The sequence below is a fragment of the Gopherus evgoodei genome, chromosome 8, assembly GCF_007399415.2.
Source record: "Gopherus evgoodei ecotype Sinaloan lineage chromosome 8, rGopEvg1_v1.p, whole genome shotgun sequence".
NCBI classification, from domain to species: domain Eukaryota; kingdom Metazoa; phylum Chordata; order Testudines; family Testudinidae; genus Gopherus; species Gopherus evgoodei.
In genome coordinates, this window is record NC_044329.1 from 94,077,792 (window position 1) to 94,102,958 (window position 25,167).

At 41.2% G+C, this 25,167-nt stretch overlaps 1 protein-coding gene across 3 annotated transcripts in view; it reads right to left on the bottom strand.

Annotated features, from left to right (window-relative positions):
* Nucleotides 1-25,167, bottom strand: part of PDE4B (phosphodiesterase 4B) — a 378,929-nt gene that overhangs the window by 260,867 nt on the left and 92,895 nt on the right. Inside the window, exon 1 of one of the 3 annotated variants that reach the window (XM_030572885.1) lies at nt 23,828-24,434. The exons of the other annotated variants lie outside the window; for them this stretch is intronic. Within the exon in view, the coding sequence (XP_030428745.1) occupies nt 23,828-24,063 (236 nt within the window). The 5' untranslated portion in view covers nt 24,064-24,434. Of the gene's footprint in view, nt 1-23,827; nt 24,435-25,167 lie in introns of those variants that run through there. 3 annotated transcript variants of the gene reach the window in all.

Here is a 25,167-nt window from a genome sequence, read left to right on the forward strand (position 1 = left end):
TCGCTTGCTAATGATTCTGTTTACAAATACATTTGACGACCAGTTTATAATCCATTTAATGTGTTTCTTATAATGTTCTAGTTTCTTCAGAATGTTCTGTGGTATCAAGTCAAATCCTCCAATGAAATGAATGTATACTACATCAACACTATTATCTTTGTCAACCAAACTTTATCAACCAAACCAAATCTCATCAAAAATGTACAAGTTAGTCTGCCAGGATCTGTTTTCAAAAAAACCATGGTGATCTTTTTCAATTCTTCATTGAGTTCTGTACTACTGTGACAAGGTCTGCATTCAACAGGAATGAACGGTTGCAATTTTCTGGCCAATTGCAGATTTTTTGTTGTTGCTGTAGCTACTTGTGCATCCAAATACAGTATAGCGACCAAGAGGCCCTATTTGACTAAATGAAGACTTTGACAAAATAGACTGATACCAAGGAAAAGAGTTCATCAAGCTATTTCCCACTTCACATTAGCAATACTTCGGTCTTATGTGAATACAGCCATAGGCACCGACTCCCTGGGCTCCAGGGCTGGAGCACCCATGGGGAAAAAGTTGTGGGTGCTGAACACCCACCGGCAGCCCCCCTATCAGCACCTCCCCCTCCCTCCCTGCACTTCCCGCCTGCCACAATCAGCTGTTTTGTGGCATGGAGGAGTGTAGGAGCAGGATTTTATAATGTCCCCCACAAGAATTAATGTATGATTTAATTTCATCTTGTCAGCCACCCTTTTTGAATAGCAGAAAGGAATAACAGACCAGAACAATCTTTCTGACTGATTATGGTCACTCTTATGTTTTAGGATAAGTTATGATGTCTACTATGGTTTCCTGTATGTATTACAAATTAGGCACTCTAGTTAAATATACATTTCTTTGTTTTAAGGTTTTAGTAAGTAAGAGACAGGATTTTGTATTGTATCTATGTTAAGGTTAGAGGAATGTTGGGGGCCTGAAGGCCCAATGTGAATTGTTTTAGTTATAAGATTTAGCAAGGCTTGATTTACAGTGTATTCTGCTGAATATGCAATACTGCTGTCTGTATAGAGGCAAGTCTCATCTTACGTGGGGGGGGGTCCATTCCGTGGTTAGCGTGTAAGCGAAAACCGCATATAGCAAGGGTAGGCAACCTATGGCACAGGTGCCGAAGGCGGCACGCGAGCTGATTTTCAGTGGCACTTACACTGCCCGGGTCCTGGCCACCGGTCCGGGGGGCTCTACATTTTAATTTAATTTTAAATTAAGCTTCTTAAACATTTTAAAAACCTTATTTATGTTACATACAACAATAGGTCAGTTATATATTATAGACTTATAGAAAGAGAACTTCTAAAAATGTTAAAATGTATTACTGGCACACGAAACCTTAAATTAGAGTGACTAAATGAAGACTCGGCACAGCACTTCTGAAAGGTTGCCGACCCCTGGCGTATAGTGAAACACCGAGTTGAATGGCAGGCGGAATCACCCACAATACAGATTCAGTTTTTATATTATTTTTCTTTTTCCGTCTTTGCTGACCGTGCAAAGCTGAATTCGTGCTTGTTAAATACTTGCCTGTACCTTTGAAGATTTCTGTAAGAGATTGTTTATGTGAATGAGGAATGGATGCATAAGAAAAAGATAAGATGTGAAAGCCATCACAAATATCCAGATGGTCAAGAAAAAGTGAGAGACTTGGAAAGACCAGGAGACAATCAGAAAACATCCATTGTATCCGATGCTAAACATGTTAGCAGCACTGACAACCTCAAGGTGAGGCAGGCATCCTCGAAGGTGAGACAACAAATAGGAGGTAAAGATGGGAAGCTCAACAATAACCATCAAATAATAACACCTCTTAAGGACTAATGCAGGACAATATGACACTGCAAAATGCATGGACTCAAATGGGAATTTACAACTATAAAGCTGGGGCATTTTGCCATGGAACTCTGGGTTCAGTCCTGCAAAGCCTCGGTGCATCGGATCATGACCGACAAGAGCCCAGCTCCACACTCATGCTCCATCTAACTGGCCATTAGATTGACTCGAGTTACAACAGACTGGTAACTATAAACATCACTGGCAGGACTCTCTCTCTCCGTTTGTGTGTGACTGAAAAGCATATGCTAACTGTTGTATTTTCAATAAATGCTGCATATTTGCCTTCTCCTCTATAAAGAGCTCGTGTGCTTTGTATGAGCATAACAGGAGGCTCTGGGAGGGAGGGGGAGGAGTGAAGATGCAGCATGCTTGGGGGAGGGGACGGAACTGGGCAGGAAGAGGTGGGGAGGGGGTGGAGCGAGGGCAGGAAGAAGCGGGGTAGGGTTGGGGCCTTGGGAGGAAGGGGTGGAGTGGGGGCGGGGCTTGGGGCAGAGCCAGGGGTTGAGCATCCCCCGGCTCTTTAGAAAGTCAGTGCCTGTGAATACAGCTTCAGCCAGCTGCCGTTCTCAGAAAGGCAGTCAGGCAGCTTGGAGACAGTGTTGCTCTCAGTTGAAGAAAAGGAGGTGCGTGTTATCCATTAATCTCCACTTACACTGATATTTGACTTATCTGTATGTATTAGCATGGGAACTTGGCCCATGTTCAGAAGTGAAATTGCAGCAAGAATCATTATTTCCCATATGAACAATGGATCACAGTGCCGGATAATTGACATTTACAAATATTAGTGGTTTGGGATTATATGTATACATAGCTGCCATTTTGGTTAATTTTAAAGCAGATACTAATCCAAGCTCTAAGAAAGCAGTGCGATAAAGACCTTATTTGCCATTCAGTAATCCAGACTGGAATATTGGAGAATTACTTTAAACATCACAGGGGTAGCCGTGTTAGTCTGGATCTGTAAAAGCAGCAAAGAGTCCTGTGGCACCTTATAGACTAACAGACGTTTTGGAGCATGAGCTTTCGTGGGTGAATACCCACTTCGTCAGATGCAGGTAGTGGAAATTTCCAGGGGCAGGTATATATATGCAGGCAAGCTAGAGATAATAAGGTAGTTCAATCAGGGAGGGTGAGGCCCTGTTCTAGCAGTTGAGGTGTGAAAACCAAGGGAGGAGAAACTGGTTTTGTAGTTGGCAAGCCATTCACAGTCTTTGTCTAATCCTGAGCTGATGGTGTCAAATTTGCAGATGAACTGAAGCTCAGCAGTTTCTCTTTGAAGTCTGGTCTTGAAGTTTTTTTGCTGCAGGATGGCCACCTTAAGGTCTGCTATAGTGTGGCCAGGGAGGTTGAAGTGTTCTCCTACAGGTTTTTGTATATTGCCATTCCTAATATCTGATTTGTGTCCATTTATCCCTTTCCGTAGTGACTGCCCAGTTTGGCCGATGTACATAGCAGAGGGGCATTGCTGGCATATGATGGCGTATATTATATTGGTGGACATGCAGGTGAATGAACTGGTGATGGTGTGGCTGATCTGGTTAGGTCCTGTGATGGTGTCGCTAGTGTAGATATGTGGGCAGAGTTGGCATCGAGGTTTGTTGCATGGATTGGTTCCTGAGCTAGAGTTATTATGGTGCGGTGTGCAGTTACTGGTGAGAATGTTTCAGGTTGGCAAGTTGCCTGTGGGCAAGGACTGGCCTGCCACCCAAGGCCTATGAAAGTGTGGGATCATTGTCCAGGATGGGTTGTAGGTCCCTGATGATGTGTTGGAGAGGTTTTAGCTGGGGACTGTATGTGATGGCCAGTGGAGTCCTGTTGGTTTCTTTCTTGGGTTTGTCTTGCAGTAGGAGGCTTCTGGGTACACGTCTGGCTCTGCCGATCTGTTTCCTTATTTCCTCATGCGGGTATTGTAGTATTGAGAATGCTTGGTGGAGATTTTGTAGGTGTTGGTCTCTGTCTGAGGGGTTAGAGTAGATGCAGTTGTACCTCAGTGCTTGGCTGTAGACAATGGATCGTGTGATGTGCCCGGGATGGAAGCTGGAGGTATGAAGGTAGGCATAGTGGTCGGTAGGTTTTCGGTATAGGGTGGTGGTAATGTGACCATCACTTATTTGCACCGTGGTGTCTAGGAAGTGGACCTCCCGTGTAAATTGGTCCAGGCTGAGGTTGATGGTGGGGTGGAAGCTGTTGAAATCATGGTGGAATTTTTCCAGAGACTCCTTCCCATGGGTCCAGATGATGAAGATGTCATCAGTGTAGCGTAGGTAGAGAAGGGGCATGAGTGGACGAGAGCTGAGGAAGCATTGTTCCAGGTCGGCCGTAAAAATATTGGCATATTGTGGGGCCATGCGGGTGCCCATAGGTGTGCCACTGATCTGGAGATAGATATTGTCATCAAATTTGAAACAGTTGTGTGTGAGGATAAAGGCACAGAGCTCAGCAGCCAGTTGTGCTGTAGCATCATCAGGGATACTGTTCCTGACAGCTTGTATTCCATCTGTGTGTGGGATGTTCGTGTAGAGAGCCTCTACATCCATGGTGGCTAGGATGGTGTTTTCTGGAAGGTCACCAATGCATTGTAGTTTCCTCAGGAAATCAGTGGTGTCACGGAGATAGCTGGGAGTGCTGGTGGCATAGGGTCTGAATAGAGAGTCCACATATCCAGATAGTCCTTCAGTGAGAGTGCCAATGCCCGAGATGATGGGGCGTCCAGGATTTCCGGGTTTGTGGATCTTGGGTAGTAGATAGAATAACCCTGGTCGGGGCTCTAAGGGTATGTTGATTTGTTCCAGTGTTAGTGTAGGGAGTGTCCTGAGTAGATGTTGCAGTTTCTTAGTGTATTCCTCAGTGGGATCTGAGGGAAGTGGCCTGTAGAATTTGGTGTTGGAGAGTTGTCTGGCAGCCTCCTTTTGGTAGTCACACCTGTTCATGATGACAACAGCACCTCCTTTATCAGCCTCTTTGATGATAATGTCAGGGTGGTTTCTGAGGCTGGGGATGGCATTGCGTTCTGCACGACATAGGTTATGAGGCAAGCGATGTTGTTTTTCCACAATTTCTGCCTGTGCACGTCGGCGGAAGCATTCAATGTAGAGGTCCAGATTGTCATTTCGACCCTTAGGAGGAGTCCATGTGGAGTTCTTCTTCTTGTGCTGTTGGTGGGAGGGCGCCTGTGTATCACTGCGCTGTTCAGTGTTGTCCTGAAAGTATTCTTTGAGTCGGAGACGGCGGAAGTAGGCTTCCAGATCGCCGCAGAACTGTATCATGTTGGTGGGGATGGCAGGGCAGAAAGAGAGTCCCCGACATACGACAGACTTTTCTTCTGGGCTGAGTGTGTAGTTGGATAGATTGACGATATTGCTGGGTGGGTTGGGGGTACCACGGTTGTGGCCCCTGAGGCGGGTAGGAGTTTAGACAGCTTACAGTCCTTTTTCCTTTGTAGAGAGGTGAAGTGAGTAATGTAGAACTCCTGTCTTATTTTAGTGAAGTCCGTTTGTATGGAAGTTTGGTTATTAATGAGAGTCTCCAAGTTGGAGAGCTCTTTTTTGATGTTTTCCTGTTTGCTGTATAGGATGCTGATCAGGTGGTTCCTCAGTTTCTTTGACAGAGTATGGCATAATCTCTCACTGTGGTCTGTGTAGTATGTAGATAGCAGTGGATTTTTTACCTTTAGTCCATTTGGTATGATGTCTATCCGTTTGCATTTGGAAAGGAAGATGATATCTGTCTGTATTTGTGCAAGTTTCTTCATGAGGTTGATGGATTTCCACTCCATACGGCTAAATGCAGTGCCTTGCATGGTGTCAAGTATCAGAGGGGTAGCCGTGTTAGTCTGGATCTGTAAAAGCAGCAAAGAGTCCTGTGGCACCTTACAGACTAACAGACGTTTTGGAGCATGAGCTTTCGTGGGTGAATACCCACTTCATCAGATGCGTCTGTTAGTCTATAAGGTGCCACAGGACTCTTTGCTGCTTTTACTTTAAACATATATCTTTTACAATATATTAAAAATGTAATATTTTGGACTATTTAGTGGGAGGATGTTAGTTTATGCAATTTAATGGAAAACTGCATTGCTAGATTAAGAGTATTCCAATAAAGTGTGCGCTAATCCAGAATTCTTTTTTTTTAATTATATACTTTGGAGTCCCCATTTGTGATTTCTCTCACATCTGCAATTACTGAGATAAATAAAGCCAGGACCTTAATTCATCATGTTTCCAAGCTGCATTTTGTGTCTTACCATGAATTAATGTAAACTCTTTGAATACATTCTAAATTATCTTATCCGACCATAAAATATAAATCCATTTCACAAACTCACCTGGAGGCCTTTTTGAGTCAAAGCACTAGAAATGATTCTTACACAGACATGGTGGAATACTGTTTATAATTTATGTTATGTGAAGCCTAAACAATACAAATACACTTAAATAGTAATAAAATATATTACTGTAGATAGTTCTGTTCTGGAGGGCAAAATACTGAAATTCTTACACCATTTTTATTCAGTCCTTGCTTTCCAGTTTGAGTAATGACCTCTGAGTTTGACCAAAGTAAAAATAGAATCAGCCGTAAAGCTTATAACCAAAATCCCCCATTATCCTCAGAGAAACTTTTTAACAGTTTCCAGGGCTTCCCAGAGGAGGGGGCAAGTCGGGCAATTTGCCCCAGACCCCAGGCCCTGCAGGGGCCCTCATGAGAATATAGTATTCTACAGTATTGCAACATTTTTTTATGGAAGGGGCCCCTGAAATTGCTTTGCCCAGCCCCCCTGAATCCTCTGGGCAGCCCTAATAGTTTCTAGACACCAAACTAGATTTATATGTACTTTACTGAAAGATGGAAAATTAAAAAAAATGTTATTTAACATATATTTCAGTAACTGATTTAGTGAAAATGCATCGATAACATTTCATTACAAAGTAAAAACTGAATCAAATTATAAGTCAAATGATAACAACTACATAGTGCCACGTCTAGTATACTGTAACCTCAGTTTATTGTGAAGTACAGAAAAAGTACAATGGGTTACTTGCTTGGATACACTAATACTGCGATAACATGGCAGTTAGAGCTAAACTGCCTCTCCTTCTGAGGGTAGTTTTCATGATTATCGGTATATTGCAAGTTTTGTTTTATACTTTGCATGTGGGGGAGGGCTAGGGTCTTCCTAAAGATTTTGGGAAGGTTTATTTGTATGAAGCTGTGGAGGACAGAACACATTTTGAGGTATCAAACTGTTCACAGTAGGTGGAGAGGTGGTTTAGTACTCCGATACCACACATTCAATTATTCAGCTTTTCAATACTCATTCACTTACAATCTTGTCCTTTCCTTCTTTCTACTTCCCCTTCTCATGTCAAACAAAAGGATTATATGAATTTATACAATACATCTCTACCTCGATATAACACCACCCAATGTAACACAAATGTGGATATAACACATTAAAACAGTGCTCCTGGAGGGTGGGGCTGAGCAAAAAAAAGCAAGTTCGATATAAGGCAGTTTCACCTATAATGTGGTAAGATTTTTTGGCTCCCGAGGACAGCGTTATATCGAGGTAGAGGTGTATATCTGATTTTCAAACTATTCTTATCTACACACGTGTGTGTTATCTCTGTCTTGTAAATATATATTGAGTGGCTTCCTTTTTGGAAGGACATTGTCCACCACTGGTTATTTTTGTCTTTTAAAGCAAAAAGAAATGACTACCATTCAGCAGCATTCAGCACCTTCAGTGAGCCAAACAGCTCAAGTACTTAGCTTAACAAAGAGAAAGTTAAGGGGTGACTTGACTGCAGTCTATAAATAGCTACACGGGGAACAAATATTTAATAATGGGCTCTTCAATGTAGCTGAGAAAGGTATAACATGATCCAGTGGCTGGAAGTTGAAGCTAGACAAATTCAGACTGGAAATAAGGTGCAAATTTTTAATAACGAGAGCAGTTAAATCATTGGAACAAGAGAGAATCCAATGAACAGAGGTGTTTTAAGGGGACTGGGCACAAGTGGTCAAACTGTCCAGGGTCCATGCAGCAGGAGACTGGCAATGCACCACAGCAGGCTAAACTGGCAGTCCAGCCAGAGAGGCATCAGGACACTGCCCCACCAGGGCAGCAGATGAAAGTGGTGATTACAGATGCAAAAGGGGTATCCACAACACATTTTGTCCCAGTAGAGGTAGACAGGAAAATGGTCCAGTTTGGGCCTCGGTGTCTGGTAACCTTAGCCTGGTCCAATGTGATGCACCCAGCTATGCTTTTACCCAACAAACACCTGATGCTGTAGGGATGTACTCAGAGATAAGAGGGAGGATAGCCTAGCCCTGTAGCCATGACACTAGCACTTCTGAAAATGTAGGCCAATAGAACATAGATACTGTAGGAATGAATAGCTAAAGAATGTATACGAAGGCCTGCATACCTATGAAAATACAGCTTTATTAGTTCCCTTCACATAGACTGTTAAAGCTTATCTGTTTTTTCGTACATATAAAGACTTCTCACCCCCAATGTATCTATTTTTGTGATCAGATACAGTAAAGCTCATGAGTTGGAAATCTCTTTGAATAATCACCCACATATCAGTGTGTAGGAAGGTCTTGGCAAATCATGTACTTGAGTATGAAATTCAAATATGGGCCAAGGGATTCCCAGTTATTCAGCCATTTATGAAAACTGTTTAAATCTTAATACCTGATAAACAACGAATATGGTATTCAGCAACAAAGAGGCTGCCTCCATCTGTAGTGTATAAGAACAGCTTGATTTTATGACACACACACTAAGAAAGCACTGTGTTAGCTCAGTCTACTCACGATGGTGGGTAATGCTTCCATTTCTGTTCCCCTGACAGCTGCAGTTAGTGCATCCTCTGATAGTGGTGCCATTGGATGTTTTGGGTAGAGGGAATACCACAGAATGGTATATGCCAAGATGAGTAAAATCCACTACATTTTAATTATCTAGGCCTGGAATAACAAACGCTAAACATTCAGAAAAGTGATATCCACTCTGTGCCTTTTAGAGTACAAGAAGGGAAAGACAGGTGTTCTGTGCACAATCTGCTACACATTGCTGGTGGAAGCAAAGTAGAACCGCTACTCACTGGCGGAAGATTGTGGGAGCAGCAAGGACACCCCAGCAACAAGGAGAGGGCCTAGCCAGGGCCCTCTGTCCTGAAGGTCTTCACATCCCCTGGACACCAACAGTTTCTATCAGTCTTAGGGTTTTATACACCAGCCCATCACTGTAGTGCAGGGGTAGGCAACCCATGGCGTGCGTGCCGAAGGTGGCACGCGAGCTGATTTTCAGTGGCACTCAGGTCCAGGGGCCTCTGCATTTTAATTTAATTTTAAATGAAGCTTCTTAAAAATTTAAAAAACCTTATTTACTTTACATACAACATTAGTTTAGTTATATATTATAGACATAGATAGAGACCTTCAGAAAACATTAAAATGTATTACTGGCACGTGAAACCTTAACTCAGAGTGAATAAAGGAAGACTTGGCACACCACTTCTGAAAGCTTGCTGACCCCTGCTGTAATGTCTGAATGACTACCACATAAAATCAGTCACAAAGTTCCCGGCAGATTTCATGAAGCCTCTGGCACCTCTCCATTTTTAGGGTTAAAACTCTGCTTGTAAATGGAGAGGTGGTTTTGAGGGAGGAAATAAAAAAGTGTGTTTCTTCCACTTATGCTGGACAGGCTTTCCAAAAGAAAAAGGTTCTACAACATTTCCTGGATTCACCTGATCTCATCTGGAAGATTGTTCCACAGATGGATCCCCTTGACTAAAAACACTTTGATTCCAGCTCTCACGTGCTTTGTGATCGGCATTGTTCTGGAGGAGTCATGATTCACAGATCAAAATTTAGTCTTTCACGCAGGGGCTTGCTCCATTCATTGCTTTGAAAATTAGGACCATGGCCTTTTACTGTCAGCAGAAGTTGATTGGCTTGATGTTCTCACAGCAGCCTAAGCCATGTAGAAGGCGTCTGTACCAGTTGGAGCCTGTGCATTGTCTTCACATTCAGCTCCATATGCAAGGAGTTACAATAATCCATACTAGATATGACTAACACATGGCCATGTTCTCAGTCCTCACGTGGGTAGAAGAGCCAAATTTCCTAGCAAGTTGGAGGTGAAAGAAGTCATTTGTGGGAAGTGATGCTTCCTGGTCATCCAAGGCTTCACACAACTTTGACAATGGAGGCAGTACACCATCAGTGGGAGGTGGAGACAATGTATTGGCCCATAGGCAGCAGAGCTGGGGGAGCAACCTGGGCCATGGCCCAACTATTTTTCAGCTATGCCAAATCTGAGTGGAGCTGCAACCGCATATGCCAAGTCACAATGCCACACACTCAAATTTGGCATGGCCATCCCTCCGTCACGATGAAGGGACCACTGAGCCAAAGCTGAGTGGCACTGCGACCCCACACACCAGGTCACCATGCCACTTATAAAATTTAGAGGTAGTAGGTGTAGGGGACTTACGGTCCAGGGGAAGGGGGCTGCTGGTGGTGTGGGGGAATCTAAGAAGGGAAGAGGATGCTCAGGTGGGAATAGGCAAATCTATGCCTCCCCTCCCACTTTAAATGGCACATCACAGCTCATGTCTAGGCCAATTCTTCAGTGTGTTTCCCTTTGCCAACCAGTACACCTCAGTATTGCTTGGGTTCAGCTTGATCCAGCCACTCTTGGTCCAAGAACAAATTTCTATAGGCATTCCTACATTTTGGTTGTGGTGGTGGTTGCATCAGTTACCAGTGAGATACAGAGAGAGAAATGTCAACAGACTGCTTTTTACACCATGGATTTTGGACATTACTTTCTATCTGAAGACTGGCCTTTTGACCCAGCTCTTCTTACCCCTTTCCCTTCCTCCACTCCCAGCCTCACAATCCCTGATCTCCATGGTTTTCTCCAACCTTCCCTCCGTCCTCCCCCTCCTGTTCAGTGTTCTTCTTGCTCTGCCCATGTTCCCATTCTCTCTCACCACACTCCTTCATAATATAATACAGAAGAAACGGCGCTAATATGACATATGACTATCAGCAGCAGCCTGGTCATTTTAATGACTATTATATCTCTTTCCCCCTTTTATGTATCTTGTCATTTAGACTGTAAGTTCTTTGCAGCAAAGATCATCTATTCTTATGTGTCTGTAGAGCATAATGGAGTCTTGATCCTGATTGCTACTATAAACATATAATTCTACACAAATCTCTGATTTGGAATCAGTGTTAAGGTAAATAGAGTGAGACTGAAGATATGGACTTGAGCCAATCAGGGCTGAATGCTTCCTGAACAGCCAAGCACCCTTACCTCTGACATCAGCAGCAATCGAAGGTGCCTACGTGCTCCAGGAGGCGCCAAGCTCACCAAAGACTCGGGTCCTATACTTATGTTGGTAAGAATAAATCCAACAAAGTGAAAGAGGCAATTATGCATTATTTTTACTAAAGAAAAGTCTGTACCTAACGTACTGGAGAAATTCCCCATCATTATATAATGATTGCCTCCCAAAGCACAATGTCAGCAAGGCTCATTCAACGTTTCTGAAATGAAGTAACAGTGTAAGAAGTTGTTCTGTGTTATACAAGGTGGCGTAAAATGGCTCTTTCCCCAAAATATAAAGGCAGAGAATAAGCATTAAAAGCTGCCACATACAGTACATTCCAAGTACATACAGAAACTACTGTGAGTCTAGGTGTCAAGATCATAAAAGCTTTGTATATAGTCTAGGTTTTATATATCATACTCATTCTCATTTTGACTATATCAGTGTAGAAATGTCTGTAAATTGGGAGGTGGTTACTATCAATTTTATTTTCCTTTTTTTTTTCTAAAAAGGAGATTGTGACATTCTGTACCTTGGGAAAGCATCCTGGAAGCCCCATATTCCTCAATTTCATATAATCGTGATCCTATATATAAAAGCATGCCTTGTAAGGTAGCAGGGGGAAAGGTTATGAACTGCTGAAAGTCATTTCTCTATCCATATATGTGTATCATTAATGCATATGAAGTTATGAGAATTGTGTTGTATGATGGTCACTAAAACACGCTATAAATTGGGGAATCAGCCAGACATTAGCTCCCAGAGGCAACAGCAAGGAAAGTAACCAACCCCTGGGCAGGGTGTCAATCAACTCATCAACAACCATTGTCCAGGAAGGAACCTACAATGCAATGACTCACCTTCATGAGGCCACATCAGGGGAACTGATCAACTTTGGCTGGAGACTCAGCAATGCCCACCTAGACATGCCTGGACTTGTGTTTTCCAAGCACATGGACTGAGGGTATAAAACAGAAAGAGTGGCCATGTGCTGGACCCCTTTCCTGCCCCCACCTATGCTGCAAGCAACTAAGACACTGAGAAGAAGACAAGACTAGAACAGAGGAGACTGGCCCAGATTTCAAAGGCGAAATCTGTATACTAAGGACTGCAATATCGGGCGGGGGGCGGACTGCTTAATCTAGTTGTTTCCCAGTTTAATAGGGTTGAGAGTTTAGACTGCGTGCTTATATTTTATTTCTTTTGATAACTAACTCTGACTTTTTGCCTATCACTTAATATTACTTAAAATCTACCTTTTACAGTCAATACATTTCTTTAATTGTTTATCTTTACCAGTGAGTTTGTATGAAGTAAAAGCAGCAAAGAATCCTGTGGCACCTTATAGACTAACAGACGTTTTGGAGCATGAGCTTTCGTGGATGTATACTTACTGCGTCAGATGTATGCATCTGACGAAGTGGGTATTCACCCACGAAAGCTCATGCTCCAAAACGTCTGTTAGTCTACAAGGTGCCACAGGATTCTTTGCTGCTTTTACAGATCCAGACTAACAAGGCTACCCCTCTGATATTTGTATGAAGTGTGGGGTAAATCTGTTCAGGTTTGACAAAGGCTGGTGTATGTCCACTTTCCACTGCTGAAGCAGTGAACCAATTAATAAATTTGCACTGCCCATCTTGAGCAGTGCAAGACAGTATATTTCTGGGGTACAGTGCTGGGAGCTGGGGGGATTTCTCTGTGTGATTTATGAGTAGCTCTGGGAGCATTCATGAAATCTAGTTGGGTGTGCAGCTGCACATTCTGTTATGCTGAGTGATAGCAGCACCTGGAGAGGTTTGCTGTTGGTCACTAGCAAGGCATTGAGAGAGATGGCCCAGGCTGTACAGAGTTCAGGGGACACAGCAGTCCCAGGCTGCACCCCAAGGGGATCCCATCACAGAAAGACCGATTTTTCCACAACTGTTTCCTCCTCAGAAGCTATGATTTCAAATAATATAGTGTGTTTACTTCTCACTTTCAAGATCTAGTCTGCTGGCTAGGTCAGAAATCAAACTGTGGCCAAAAAGGTTACTGTACAAGCTGGTTTCACAACCAAAACAAAATATGTGATGGGGAAAAAAAAGATTATGTATATATGTATACCAACACACATGCACTATATGTTTCCATAAGAATAAAAATATTTCTTACCAAGAACCACATCATGATGTGCCATACAGGTTATACAATCACATGATAAGAAATTAACATCACAGCAAGAACTGAATGACACACACTGGACATACTAGAAGTCCATGTAGAACTCTACTCTTCCACATGAATACAGTCTTACTCAGGGCAAACTGATAAAATTGCACACACAGTTAACTCGATTAGCTGCTCTGCACAAGTTTTGCTTTCAGAGGCTGCTGCAGTAGGAATGTCCATGTTAAGCTTGAACTCACAGGCTTAGAGAAAAAGCAGCAGGATGAACACTGTGACGCTGGACCCAGAGGGCCAAATTGAGCTCTGCTCTATGTAGGCAGCTTGATTCTATGTAGCACAAGCTCTCCTTTTCCAGTCTCCCTCTCAATCCCCAGCTCCTCTCCTAGCTCCTACTTCATTCAAATCATAGACCAAAATGTGACTCCCGCTGTCCATCCCTTAACCCTCGAGATGTCTCCTTCACACTATTCCCTCCCACTTTTTTCTCTCCTCACTCATCCCTCCCTATAGAATGCCTGACTTGGCTCTGCACTTGCCCATCCAGCTGCCTTATCTTCCCCTGCAATTCCCTCTTGTTTTCCTGGTAATTAGCTATGTTTCCAGCTCTCAATAAAGCCAATAATTACAGCCTCATGGCCAAGTCTCTTCTTTATATTCATCTCCCTCAATTGTACAGCTTCTGGCATGAAACATCTAATTGTCTCAACTAAGTCACACCAAAGTATACAAGTGCACTTACCATAAGAGGCTAGTTCATTGTTCAGCATGAAAGAGGTTAATTCCTTTACTATAATAAACCAAGCAACAGAGATTCACTGTTTCCCCCCACAGCATATTCATGTATCATTACTTAAAACCTCCTACAACCCAGAGCAATAACTATTTTTAATGCTGAGAGATCAAAACAGCTTGAGCAAGTTAAAACTGCTTTTTCTTTCATTGGGAAGAGGTAGGGAATTTTATCTGATCAGATGAGTGAAAGAGGAAATTCAATCTATACATATTTTTGCTGCAAAACAAAAAAAATTTCATATTAACAACTGAATGTGAGCAGATATAAAAGACAATATTTTACCAAAAGGTATTTTCACCTCCTGCCACAGTAGACTCTATATAGACTTTACTATATTTATGGGCAATGATTCCTGTAGTGCAGAATTATCTACAGCTAATTCTACATCAAATATTTAGTCAAATTATTTAATAATGACTATATTCTCACATTATATCAATACAGAAACCCACACACTTAAGCAATATTGTCCGTTGACTAATAGAACACTGTATTTTCCGTAGGGCAGAAAGGAGTATATTATAAGGGACAGGAGTGTATTATAACATGTAATACACACTGTGGCTCAATATGTCTTCACTCTGGACAATGATTCCCAACACTTATTCAAATAATATCATACCGAGAACAAGCTCATACTGAACTGTGCAAGGAACTGATTCACATTTCATAACCAACAATACACCATTCACCTACTCCTCCACACTGAACTTCAGTTTGACTGTAATCTTGCTGTTGTTATATCTGACTCTGAAATCTCCTCCTCCTTCAATTCTCCCATGTTTGCAAATCTGCCTATCACCATCGCTGCAGCATTGTCTGTGCATGACACTGCCTCAATCCACCTCTGCTGAAATCACTATCCACTTCCTTAATCCCTCTCCTCTTGATTATTGCAACACCCTCTACCTTAATAATTACAGAATTATATTATGCTGGATTGATTCATGAACTGCAACTATATCACAAATTATCAGAGTACTCCAATAGGGAAAAATTTACATCTTTCGCTACAGACAAGACAATACAAAACGGTTAGGTTTCATATAACATCTTTCACATCAAGATACTTTAACAAAAACACAGGTATATCAAAGACAATGGTCTACAGCATTAACTGTTGTGACTCAGACTCACAGAAAATGAAAAAATATACAAAGATTAAGTACCAAAAAGGGACCAGAGAACTGACAATTACAGATTTGCATTGAAAGCTAATCTACAGTGCATAAATTATGGTGACAGATTCACTGCACTTTATCAGTCTGTACTAGCAACCAACTCAAATGGATGAGAAAAACTGTACTTACTGGAGAGAGACACCATATATAGTTCTGCAGCCAGCAAACAGAATAGTTGGTGACATAGTGTAAGCATTTTATTTAATTTCAACTGTTCCTTAGCCACAGAGGCATGCGGGGGGCACAAGCAGGGGCACAGCCCCCCCTCCATAATGGGTGGAGTCACAGAGCTCCTCTGACCCCGAGGCGGCGGCAAGGTCACAGAGCTCCTCTGGCCCTGAGGCTGGGAGCTCGCTGTCTCTTCCCACCATGGCCAAGGGGCCAGAGGAGCTCGCTCTCTGTCAGTTTTGGCCATGGTCGCAGGCTGTAGAATCTTTCTGCCACCGCCAGAGCCCCAGGGCTGGAGAATCAATCTGTCCCTGTCACAGCCCTGGAGCTGGAGGAGCTGCCCCACCCTGCTTTTGCTATAATGGCTATAACAGCCAAATGGCTCAGACCCCCATGGGTTCATTAGTGAGGGTGTACTGTATTTTCTCTTAACATTATGAGTTTAACATGCCCCTCCAAAAGCGGGCAAATTTAAATTCCTGCCCACGCCCCTGCTTAGTAAGTAATTCCTTTCAAATAAAATCAAAAACTTCTCTAAGAAACCATTTTTCATGTTGTCTAAATGGTTAAATATACAACTGGGAGTCAGAACTCATGGGTTCTCAAAGCAGCTCAGCTACTGTGTCAATATGTGTCCACAGTAAATCACTTAATCTTTGTGTCTCCATGTACAACTCTGTAAAAGTGGTAATATTTATTGCACACTTAAAAGGTTTGTTCTGATTTAGAGATCTAGATTCCAGAAATATTCTCTATACTTAAAATGGGGAATGCCTCTAGAACCACTAATATCCCTAGAACTGGAAGGAGTGTTTTAAATGCACCCCCCCATAATTATCTCACAGGGATGAATTGAAGCTTAATTAATGAATTTTTAAAATCAAACTGAGGTCCTCAGATGAAAGGCCCTTTAAGACGTGTCATGTATTGTTATCAGTCTTCATCATCTATTAATAATCTCATTTTCAAATTTAGATTTTTTTCCCAGTGAATTCCACTCTTATTAGCTTGGGCAGGACGAGATACATAAATAATGGAAATATATACTTAAATCCCTGTGCTTTTCTGCAAGAATAGATCCCTCTTTGTGTACTTCAGAGAAATACTTATGCCCACCAAAATCACGAACCCCAGAGCTCCATGCTTTGCACTTCGTCTCTTTCATTGCTGTAGAACACTTTACAAAGTGTTTACACTTGCAAATATTTTGCTTCAATTGTGACAGGGTGTTTTACCTGCTTAAGTGGCAGGGGGAAATCTCTCCCTTCAGGCCTCCATGGAAATAGGCAGAGTTCTTAGGAAACCTATAGGCAAAAAATGAGTTTTGGGATTTACTGCCTTCTCCATTTCTGTTAATGTTTTCTTATTTATAGACCCTGAAAACCAGAGCTACTGAAGAGGAAGGGCGGAGGGAAATCATCTTCCTACCTTCATGCCCTTAGGAACTTGCAATTTATTTAAGTAGTCTTTTCTCCAGAAAGTCTTCCTGCTAGATGTGTGCGGGAATATAGATTTCTGAAAGGCCACTGACTTGGTAAGGCATGACATTTCAATTAAAAAACTAGAATGATACAAAATTAAGATGGCACACATGAAATGGATTAAAAACTGGCTCACTGACTACTCTCAAAATGTAACTATGCTTAGGGAATCTTCACTGAAAGTGTGTTCCTAATAGAGTCCCTCAGTGATCAGTTCTTTACCCTGCACTTGAATATTTTCATCAGTGACCTAGAGGAAAACATAAAATCATCCCTGATAAAATTTGCAGATGATATAAATACTGTGGAACTGATGAATAATGAAGCAGACAAGTCTCTGATACAGAGTGATCTGTGTAACTAATCAGACGGGTAGCCGTGTTAGTCTGGATCCGTAAAAGCAGCAAAGAATCCTGTGGCACCTTATAGACTAACAGACGTTTTGGAGCATCAGCTTTCGTGGGTGAATACCCACTTCGTCAGATGCATGTAGTGGAAATGTCCACTACATGCATCTGACGAAGTGGGTATTCACCCACGAAAGCTCATGCTCCAAAACGTCTGTTAGTCTATAAGGTGCCACAGGATTCTTTGCTGCTGTGTAACTTAGTAAGCTGGGCACAGGGAAATAATGTGCGTTTCAGTGTGGCGAAATGTGAACTCATACATCAAAGAACAAAGAATGGAGGCCATATTTACAGGATGGAGGATTCTATCCTGGGAAGCAATGATTCTGAAAAGGATTTGGAGGTCATGGTGGATAATCAGCTAAACATGAGCTTCCAATTTGATACCAAAAGGACCAATACGATCCTTAGATGGATAAACAGGAAAATATCAAGTAGGAGCAAAGGAGTTATATTACTTCTGTATTTGGCACTTGTGTGACCACTGCTGGGATACTGTATGATGCCCTCACTTCAGGAAGGATGTTGATCAAATGAATGGGTTCACAGAAGAGCCATGAGAATGATTAAAGGATTAGAAAACAAGCCTTATAATGAAAAACTCAAGGAGCTCAATCTAGTTATCTTATCCAAGAGAAGATTCAGGGGTGACTTGATCACAGTCTGTAACTACCTACATGGGGAACAAAAAATTGATAATAGGCTCTTAAATCTTGCAGAAAAAGGTGCAACATGATCCAATGGCTGGAATTTGACGCTAGACAAATTCAGACTTGAAATAAGGTGCACATTAACAGGTATGGTAATTAACCACTAGAAAAACTTATCAGGGGTTATGGTGGTTTCTCCATTGCCAGCAATTTTTAAGTCAAGACTGAATGTTTTTCTAAAAAATATGCTCCAGTTCAAACAGGAATTAATTCAAGAAAGCCCTGTGTTATGTTACACAGGAGGCTAGACTATATAATCATAGTGATCCCTTCTCGCCTTAGAATCTATAAGGCATGAATGAAGAATATATAGTATGCAAGATACCCTTCTCCTCTTATCCCTTTTTCTCTTAATTTTGACACAATATTATCTTTCCATCCCCTCACTCTGTATTTCCTGTCTCAATAGATAATTTAACACTGCAATGTGCCTGCATGTCAGCCAAAGTTCAGAGGAGAAATGGGAAAAGTCTAATGAGGAAGAAACAGCAGCTTCCTCACCCCAGTTTGACTGAAAAAAGCCTAAGTAGCCAATTGCTCCCTGAAGAATGCAAACAGGCATATGAACCAGACTATATGGAGCTAATGAACAAGTTTGGCACTCAGCAGTTAACAGAACTGAGGCAATATTCTACTACCGTTGTATAGCAAACTTGAAGCAACAGCCTAAAGCCATAATGTATTGGAGCATCAGGGAGACAGGTTATGCTCAGAAACTAGTCCAGTATAGTCTCAAGAACAGAAGTCATAGGTCCCAATTTTCTCCTAGTCAAAGGAGAATATAATGGCAGATACTCCGTGCTCCAGAAGCTTCGCAACTGTGAGGCAAATTCTCCCTCTAGCATCATCCTCCACTCCATGGAATGCCATGAAAGCTTCTCCACTGAAGCATTGTGGGGATTGAGGATCCATGCCATGATGTTAGGAAGGAGAGGCTGATGGAGGGGAAAATTTGCATCCTCAGCATACTCGACTCCTTAGGGGTAAGGTATCAGCAACCAAATTGTTTTTATAATGGGCACAGCTACACTTAAATTCTGCATTGGTACCACTGCACCAATGCACTTGCATCGCTATAGTTCTTTAATGAAGACACTCCATGCCGACAGGAGAGATCTCTCCCATCAACATAGTTAATCCACCTCCCCAAGAGGCAGTAGCTATGTTGGCGGGAGAAGCCCTTCCACCAACACAGCTCTGTCTACACAGGGGTTAGGTCGGTATAACTCTGCCACTTAAGGGTGTTTCATACCCCAAGCGACGTAATTACATTGATACAGGTCTGTAGTGTAGACCAGACCAGTGCTGTTTTAACTCAGTCTTCGTGCCTACAGCCTTCTCAAAGAGGGAATATTTAAAAAAAAATTGTTTTACACAAGTGCAGATAGCTTGCCCAATAATGAGGCTCCTCCAGCAAAAGTAATGACCATCTTCATGAGTGGTAAATGAACCATGGTCATGGGTTCTAACATGGCCACTGTCCATGCAACAGAAATCAAAATGAGACTTGATCTTGCTTTCTTCTTGCCCTCTTTTTGCTACATCACAAAGAGTCACACCAGCAAAATATTCTATAATCAGGTGCCTGAAAACAAGTACCATTTCCTATGGTTTTAGGTGTCGCTCTCTTGGCCTTAATGGGATACAACAGGTTGGGAAAAGGGATGGTCCAATGATTAGGGCACTGGCCTGGGACTCAGGAGACCTGGGCTCAATTCCCCACTTTGCTACAGACTTCCTGTGTGACCTTGGGCGACTCATGTAGCTTCCCTGTGCCTCAGTTCCCCATCTCTAAAATGAAGATGACAGTACTGCCCCACCTCAGAGGACTTTTGGTAGGATAACAGTATTGACAACCTCAAAAGATTCAGACATCATGAGTCAGACCTTAAAAATCACAACACCTTTTTAAAAAAAAGATATACACCTCTACCCCGATATAACGCTATCCTCAGGAGCCAAAAAAATCTTACTGTGTTATAGATGAAACTGCGTTATATTGAACCTGGTTTGATCTGCCGGAGTGCGCAGCCTCGCCCCCCCCACCCCTCCAGAGCGCTGCTCTACTGCGTTATATCCAAATTCATGTTATATCAGGTTGCATTATATCAGGGTAGAAGTGTATTGTGATTTGATCTGTCTTTCGATTTTTGAACTCCCTCTGCCTTCCCCCAGTGTGTATGTGACAATACTGTTGCCAACACTCCGAAATTTATTAAGGTGATTTTGGCCTTGCTGCAGGAGCTCTCACCCCAAAATCTGCCCATCTTGCTGCCCAGCAATTGACTCTGCCCCACCAGCCCTGGTATCATTTCTGCCCCCAGTCACCAAACATTAATTCTGCTCCCTTCAGATACAACAATAATGGGGGCCATCCATATAAGTACCTAAAATGGACAATCTGAAAGTCAGCCTATAACTAGTAGGCAGATTATAACACCTTGGGGCTTTTTACTTGACTACAGAAATAATTTTATGCGAACTGCCTGTTATCCTCAGCCATAATCAGTCCATCAGAGTCGAGCTTTTAAAAGCAACATTTCAATTCTAGTGGGTTACCACTAGACAAGTCTTTACTATTTGCTTTCACCAGTGTAGACAGAGCTCATTTTGCAAGGCAACATGTGGCATATGCTGCAAGCTTTGACATGCCTACCGTAGGTTGTACAACTTTAGGTAATTAGAAAGATGAGTAATTGTTCACTAGGCTTGGAACAAATTCAAATGCTATCACTTTATCGTACCATACTAATTAACTTGTTAAATTCCAGAAATGGAAATTATTTTGCAATCAAAACAGGCTGTATTTGCAAAAATTAAGGACAGCAAATGATTTATAATTTACCATACAGTATATTTTTAAAATATAAAGAAATATTTCCATTTCAGTTATGGTATATTCACCTCTGAAAGGACCCTCAGTCTGACAGAAGTAATTAAAGTATACATTTCCCAGTACATTTTATTTATCTCTCACACTGTATTTTCTTCATTTAGTACATATTTGATCTAAAAGAAAGATGGACATATCAAAAATATCTAAAGTGCCACTGTGTTTTCAGATAATATGGCCCCTGCACTCTATGACATTAAAACATAAAGTAAACGAAAAGAAATAAAAATATTAGGCAAAATGAGGGAGAAAATTGCAAAAACATGTTAGAAAAATCACTTCATTTCAGTTCATTAAAAAGGTAAGGCTCATCACACAGCGCAGCTGAGGATTATGCATTATGAGATAGGGGAAGTGACCCAGGTCATATAAATATTATTAAAGAACTATTTAAAGTCTTGAGGACAAATATTTATATAAAACTTTGTTAGAAACAGCAACGTGTACTAGAGAGAGTATCTTTTGTATTTTTTTGTACAAGGAGGGCCCAATTCTGCTACTCTCTCATGCCGAAAAGGGCTTTACTCCTACAGCAGTGCCACTGACATCAACAATACTGCTCACTGTGAATAACAATGGCAGAATCAGGTACTTAGAGAATAAAATTATTTTTAGCCCTTCTACTATGAAAGATACAGGTTACAAGATATTTAACGCTGTATATCGATCTTCCCTGCATATTCATCTTCCGGATCTTCCAAGAGTGTGGGGGGAAGAGGAAGGGGAGGAAACTTATTCTACACAAAGAAAGCAAACAAGATATACAAACTAAAAGTACCCTATTTGGCAGGTACATGTAATAGAGTTGCATAAAAAAAAATATAATTTCAGCAAAAAAGTTATCTAAAGATTCAATAGTTCACTTTAATTTCAGTTGTTTCCCCTCATTTTATAATCTGCTCAATACATTTGAGAGTATGTACTGTTTGCTAGGGGTGGTGGGGTGTGTTATACATACATATATGTTCAAAACGTACAATTCATTACATTCTGGGATAGATGGTTTTCTTGTTTTTCTAATATTAACCTAAGTAGATAAAAAAAATGTATATTATGCTCACCACCATTACATTGTAAAAACTCACAAAATTCAACAAGTGTTCTTACCTTTTTAAATAAAAACTGGAATTAAAAAAACCCCAACATGTACTGACAAATGAAGACTCTTAATTTCCATCTCTCCATATTTTAAAAATATATTATGATTAAATATGCCAGGTTTAATTAAACCTTACATATGTCTAATCATGAGTTTAATCTGATTACACCCCCAAACCCCATAAAAGTACCACTCTTTACAGTATATGTTCTCCCCCTCCACCCTGCCACACATCAGCATATATTGAGAAATTAACACCTCATTGTTCCCATGATAAGAGGATATAACAGACATACAAGGCAATTCATGTATACAGCCCTAGACACTACTGGCTAGTAACCAATTAAAGGGCTAAATGAAGCTCCAGGCCATACTAATGTTATTATAACAGTTTGGGTGCCATAATATTTTTTATAAAAAGAGATGCACCATTCCAGAACTATAAATTAGAAAAGAGAGCTCTCTTAAATGTACTGTGTTACAAGAGCACACAAAAATTACATAATAAATACGGTATTCTGGTATTCCTGTATGTACTATCAGTGTTTTTTCTTAAAAATTTCTTACAGATGTAGAGCCAGAACAACTGTTACAGCTGCTAATTTGCTATAAACAAATATCTAAGGCAAAGGAGGTTTAGTGCTTCTTTTCAGAAAGTTCCTGCTTAAATGCAGCTTTGACCTTTTTCCAACACAACTCAAATGCACCATTTCAAGAACAACATTCTACACTATGAAAGGGGGAACATACAAAGGGTAAATTATTTTTTTGGTATATTAAAATGGGTCCTTACAAATATAGATGGGGTTCTCTCGCTCTCTCTTTCCTTCTCTGATTCAGTTCATAGAAAGGGAAGTTAATGAATGTGGCTGTGTGCGAGTGTGTTATACAAACATGCATGTTATTAAAAGTTTGGAGATTTGGCTCTGGTAGTTGACTACACTATGTTTATATAAAAAAAAGTTTTGTATCTATAAACCACACACAGTGAATTCAGGAGAGAAAATGTGAACTACTAGAAATATGAACCACTCTTTCCTTCTGTTAATCCTTTATGACTTATTTGCCTGGATTAATACAGCAATTCCCTATATATTTTCACCAAGCGGTAATAAGCTTCAGCTCAAAATCAACTGTAACAGCATGCACATTGCTGACTGCCCAAAAATGGTCAATTTAAAACATCTGAATCTTAGTTACAAGCTTCTTTTAAAAGGATGCTGAAAGAAGGCATAACATTTTTACCAAAAACAGTCAAAAGCCACTCACAGTAAAGTTATAGCCTTTATCAGCATTTAAGCCTGACAGTAGCATAGCAAAAAACAACCCAGTCTATGTCCTACTGTTACCTGCAATCAGAGTTGATATAGAAAGAAAAAGCATTTCAAAGATTCCTCTGAAAGAAATTCACATGCTTTGCCTCCAATGTCTATGAAAGTTCCTGGGTGCCTGTTTTATTCAATGAAGATTAACTACAAAACGCATGCATTATAGGGTGCATGTATTCTGGAGAACAGAAGCTGACTGACAATTGTAGAGGCACTGCATTGTACGTATTTCAGCTGCCCTCTGTTCTGTTCATGTCACACTTGCAGTAAGTATTATGAATGGATCTCAGCTTATTTTTCAGCATTAAAAACATAACCTCACATGCACTGCCTTGTAAAGATGAATAGATATCAAACACCTTACCATGTATGCGCCACTGTGAAGCGACGGCGTTGACGGATGCTTTTATTCACCAGCAACTTTCTGAAAAAGCATGGAGAGTTCCTTGGAGAGCTGCGAGGTGAAATTTTTGGAGACGTGGGTCTGTTCCCTGGCAGTTTGGGAAGCTCAAGTTCTAAATGCATTTGTTCTTTGAAAGTCTTTATGTAAATATCTGACTCTGGAGCAGCAAGTTCCCTAGAAGAATCTTTTGCTGTCATAGCTTGAATGTTGTGTTAGCTTTCACCATTCAGAAAAAACAACAAAAAACACATCACAGAGACATTGCTTCAGATTCCAACGCTGATAGATTGGCAAAGCCTAGCGCAGTCATTCACAAGATTGAGTCCCGAATGGAAAAGCTGCCTAAAACAACAGCAGCCTGAATCGAAGAATGATAGGTCAGTGCTTTATCAGACAGAGCTTTATCAGCCCAGCTTTCTCTCTGAAAATGCGCCAAAGTGCTTTCTGTGTCAGTAGCCTCCTTGTGGATGTGGCTTGTCTGCAGCTACACACTGACACTCACTGAATTCATTCAGCTGAACATACCAGCTCATGAAAAATTCATAAGAACTCCCTCCCGATCAATCCTTTTAATAAAATACTTCATCAAGAAAAAATACTGTATTCGTCTGCATATACTAAGAATTAAAGCTGTTTACAAACATTACAAAACAGTGTAACCTGGTTTATTCAGGCCCAACATAAAAAGATCTTCATTCAGAATTATTTGTGTAACCCACACTGCAGTAGCTCCACCCATGACATGCTTATTGGCTCAATATTGTTTTGACAACTGGACTCTATTCAGCCCTTCCTTACTGTGTATGTGTTAGATTTTCATGAAATTTTAAAGAGGGTTCGAACACAGTTACAGTGGATCATGCTAATCTGCATGCTCCCAAGCAGTCTCTGTACACATCCTAAGGGTCCTTGATGATGACTTTTGTGAACCGAACCAATGCTAGCATGAGTGCATGATTTGCAAGAGGGAAAGGCGGGGAAGGGAAAAAAAGCAAGTGGCAACCTAGCAGGAAAAAAAAAAAAAGATAAAAGCTGATAATTATTACCTGAAACTTTGGTAAAATCTTCAAGAAAATGCATCTTATAGTTGGAGTAGCACACTGTGGAGCAGTTCTCATTGCTATTACAGAGGACTACAATGGCTGAGTAAGAGCAAAACAAAAACCCTTACGGCAATGTGAGCCCACATATCTGAAAGAGAACTAAGAGCACTGGGATGGTCAGCAAAGGGTGACTGAAAGGAGATGGCTAACTATGATGGTTGAGAAATGTGTCAATTCCACTGGAGCAGGAGGAAATTA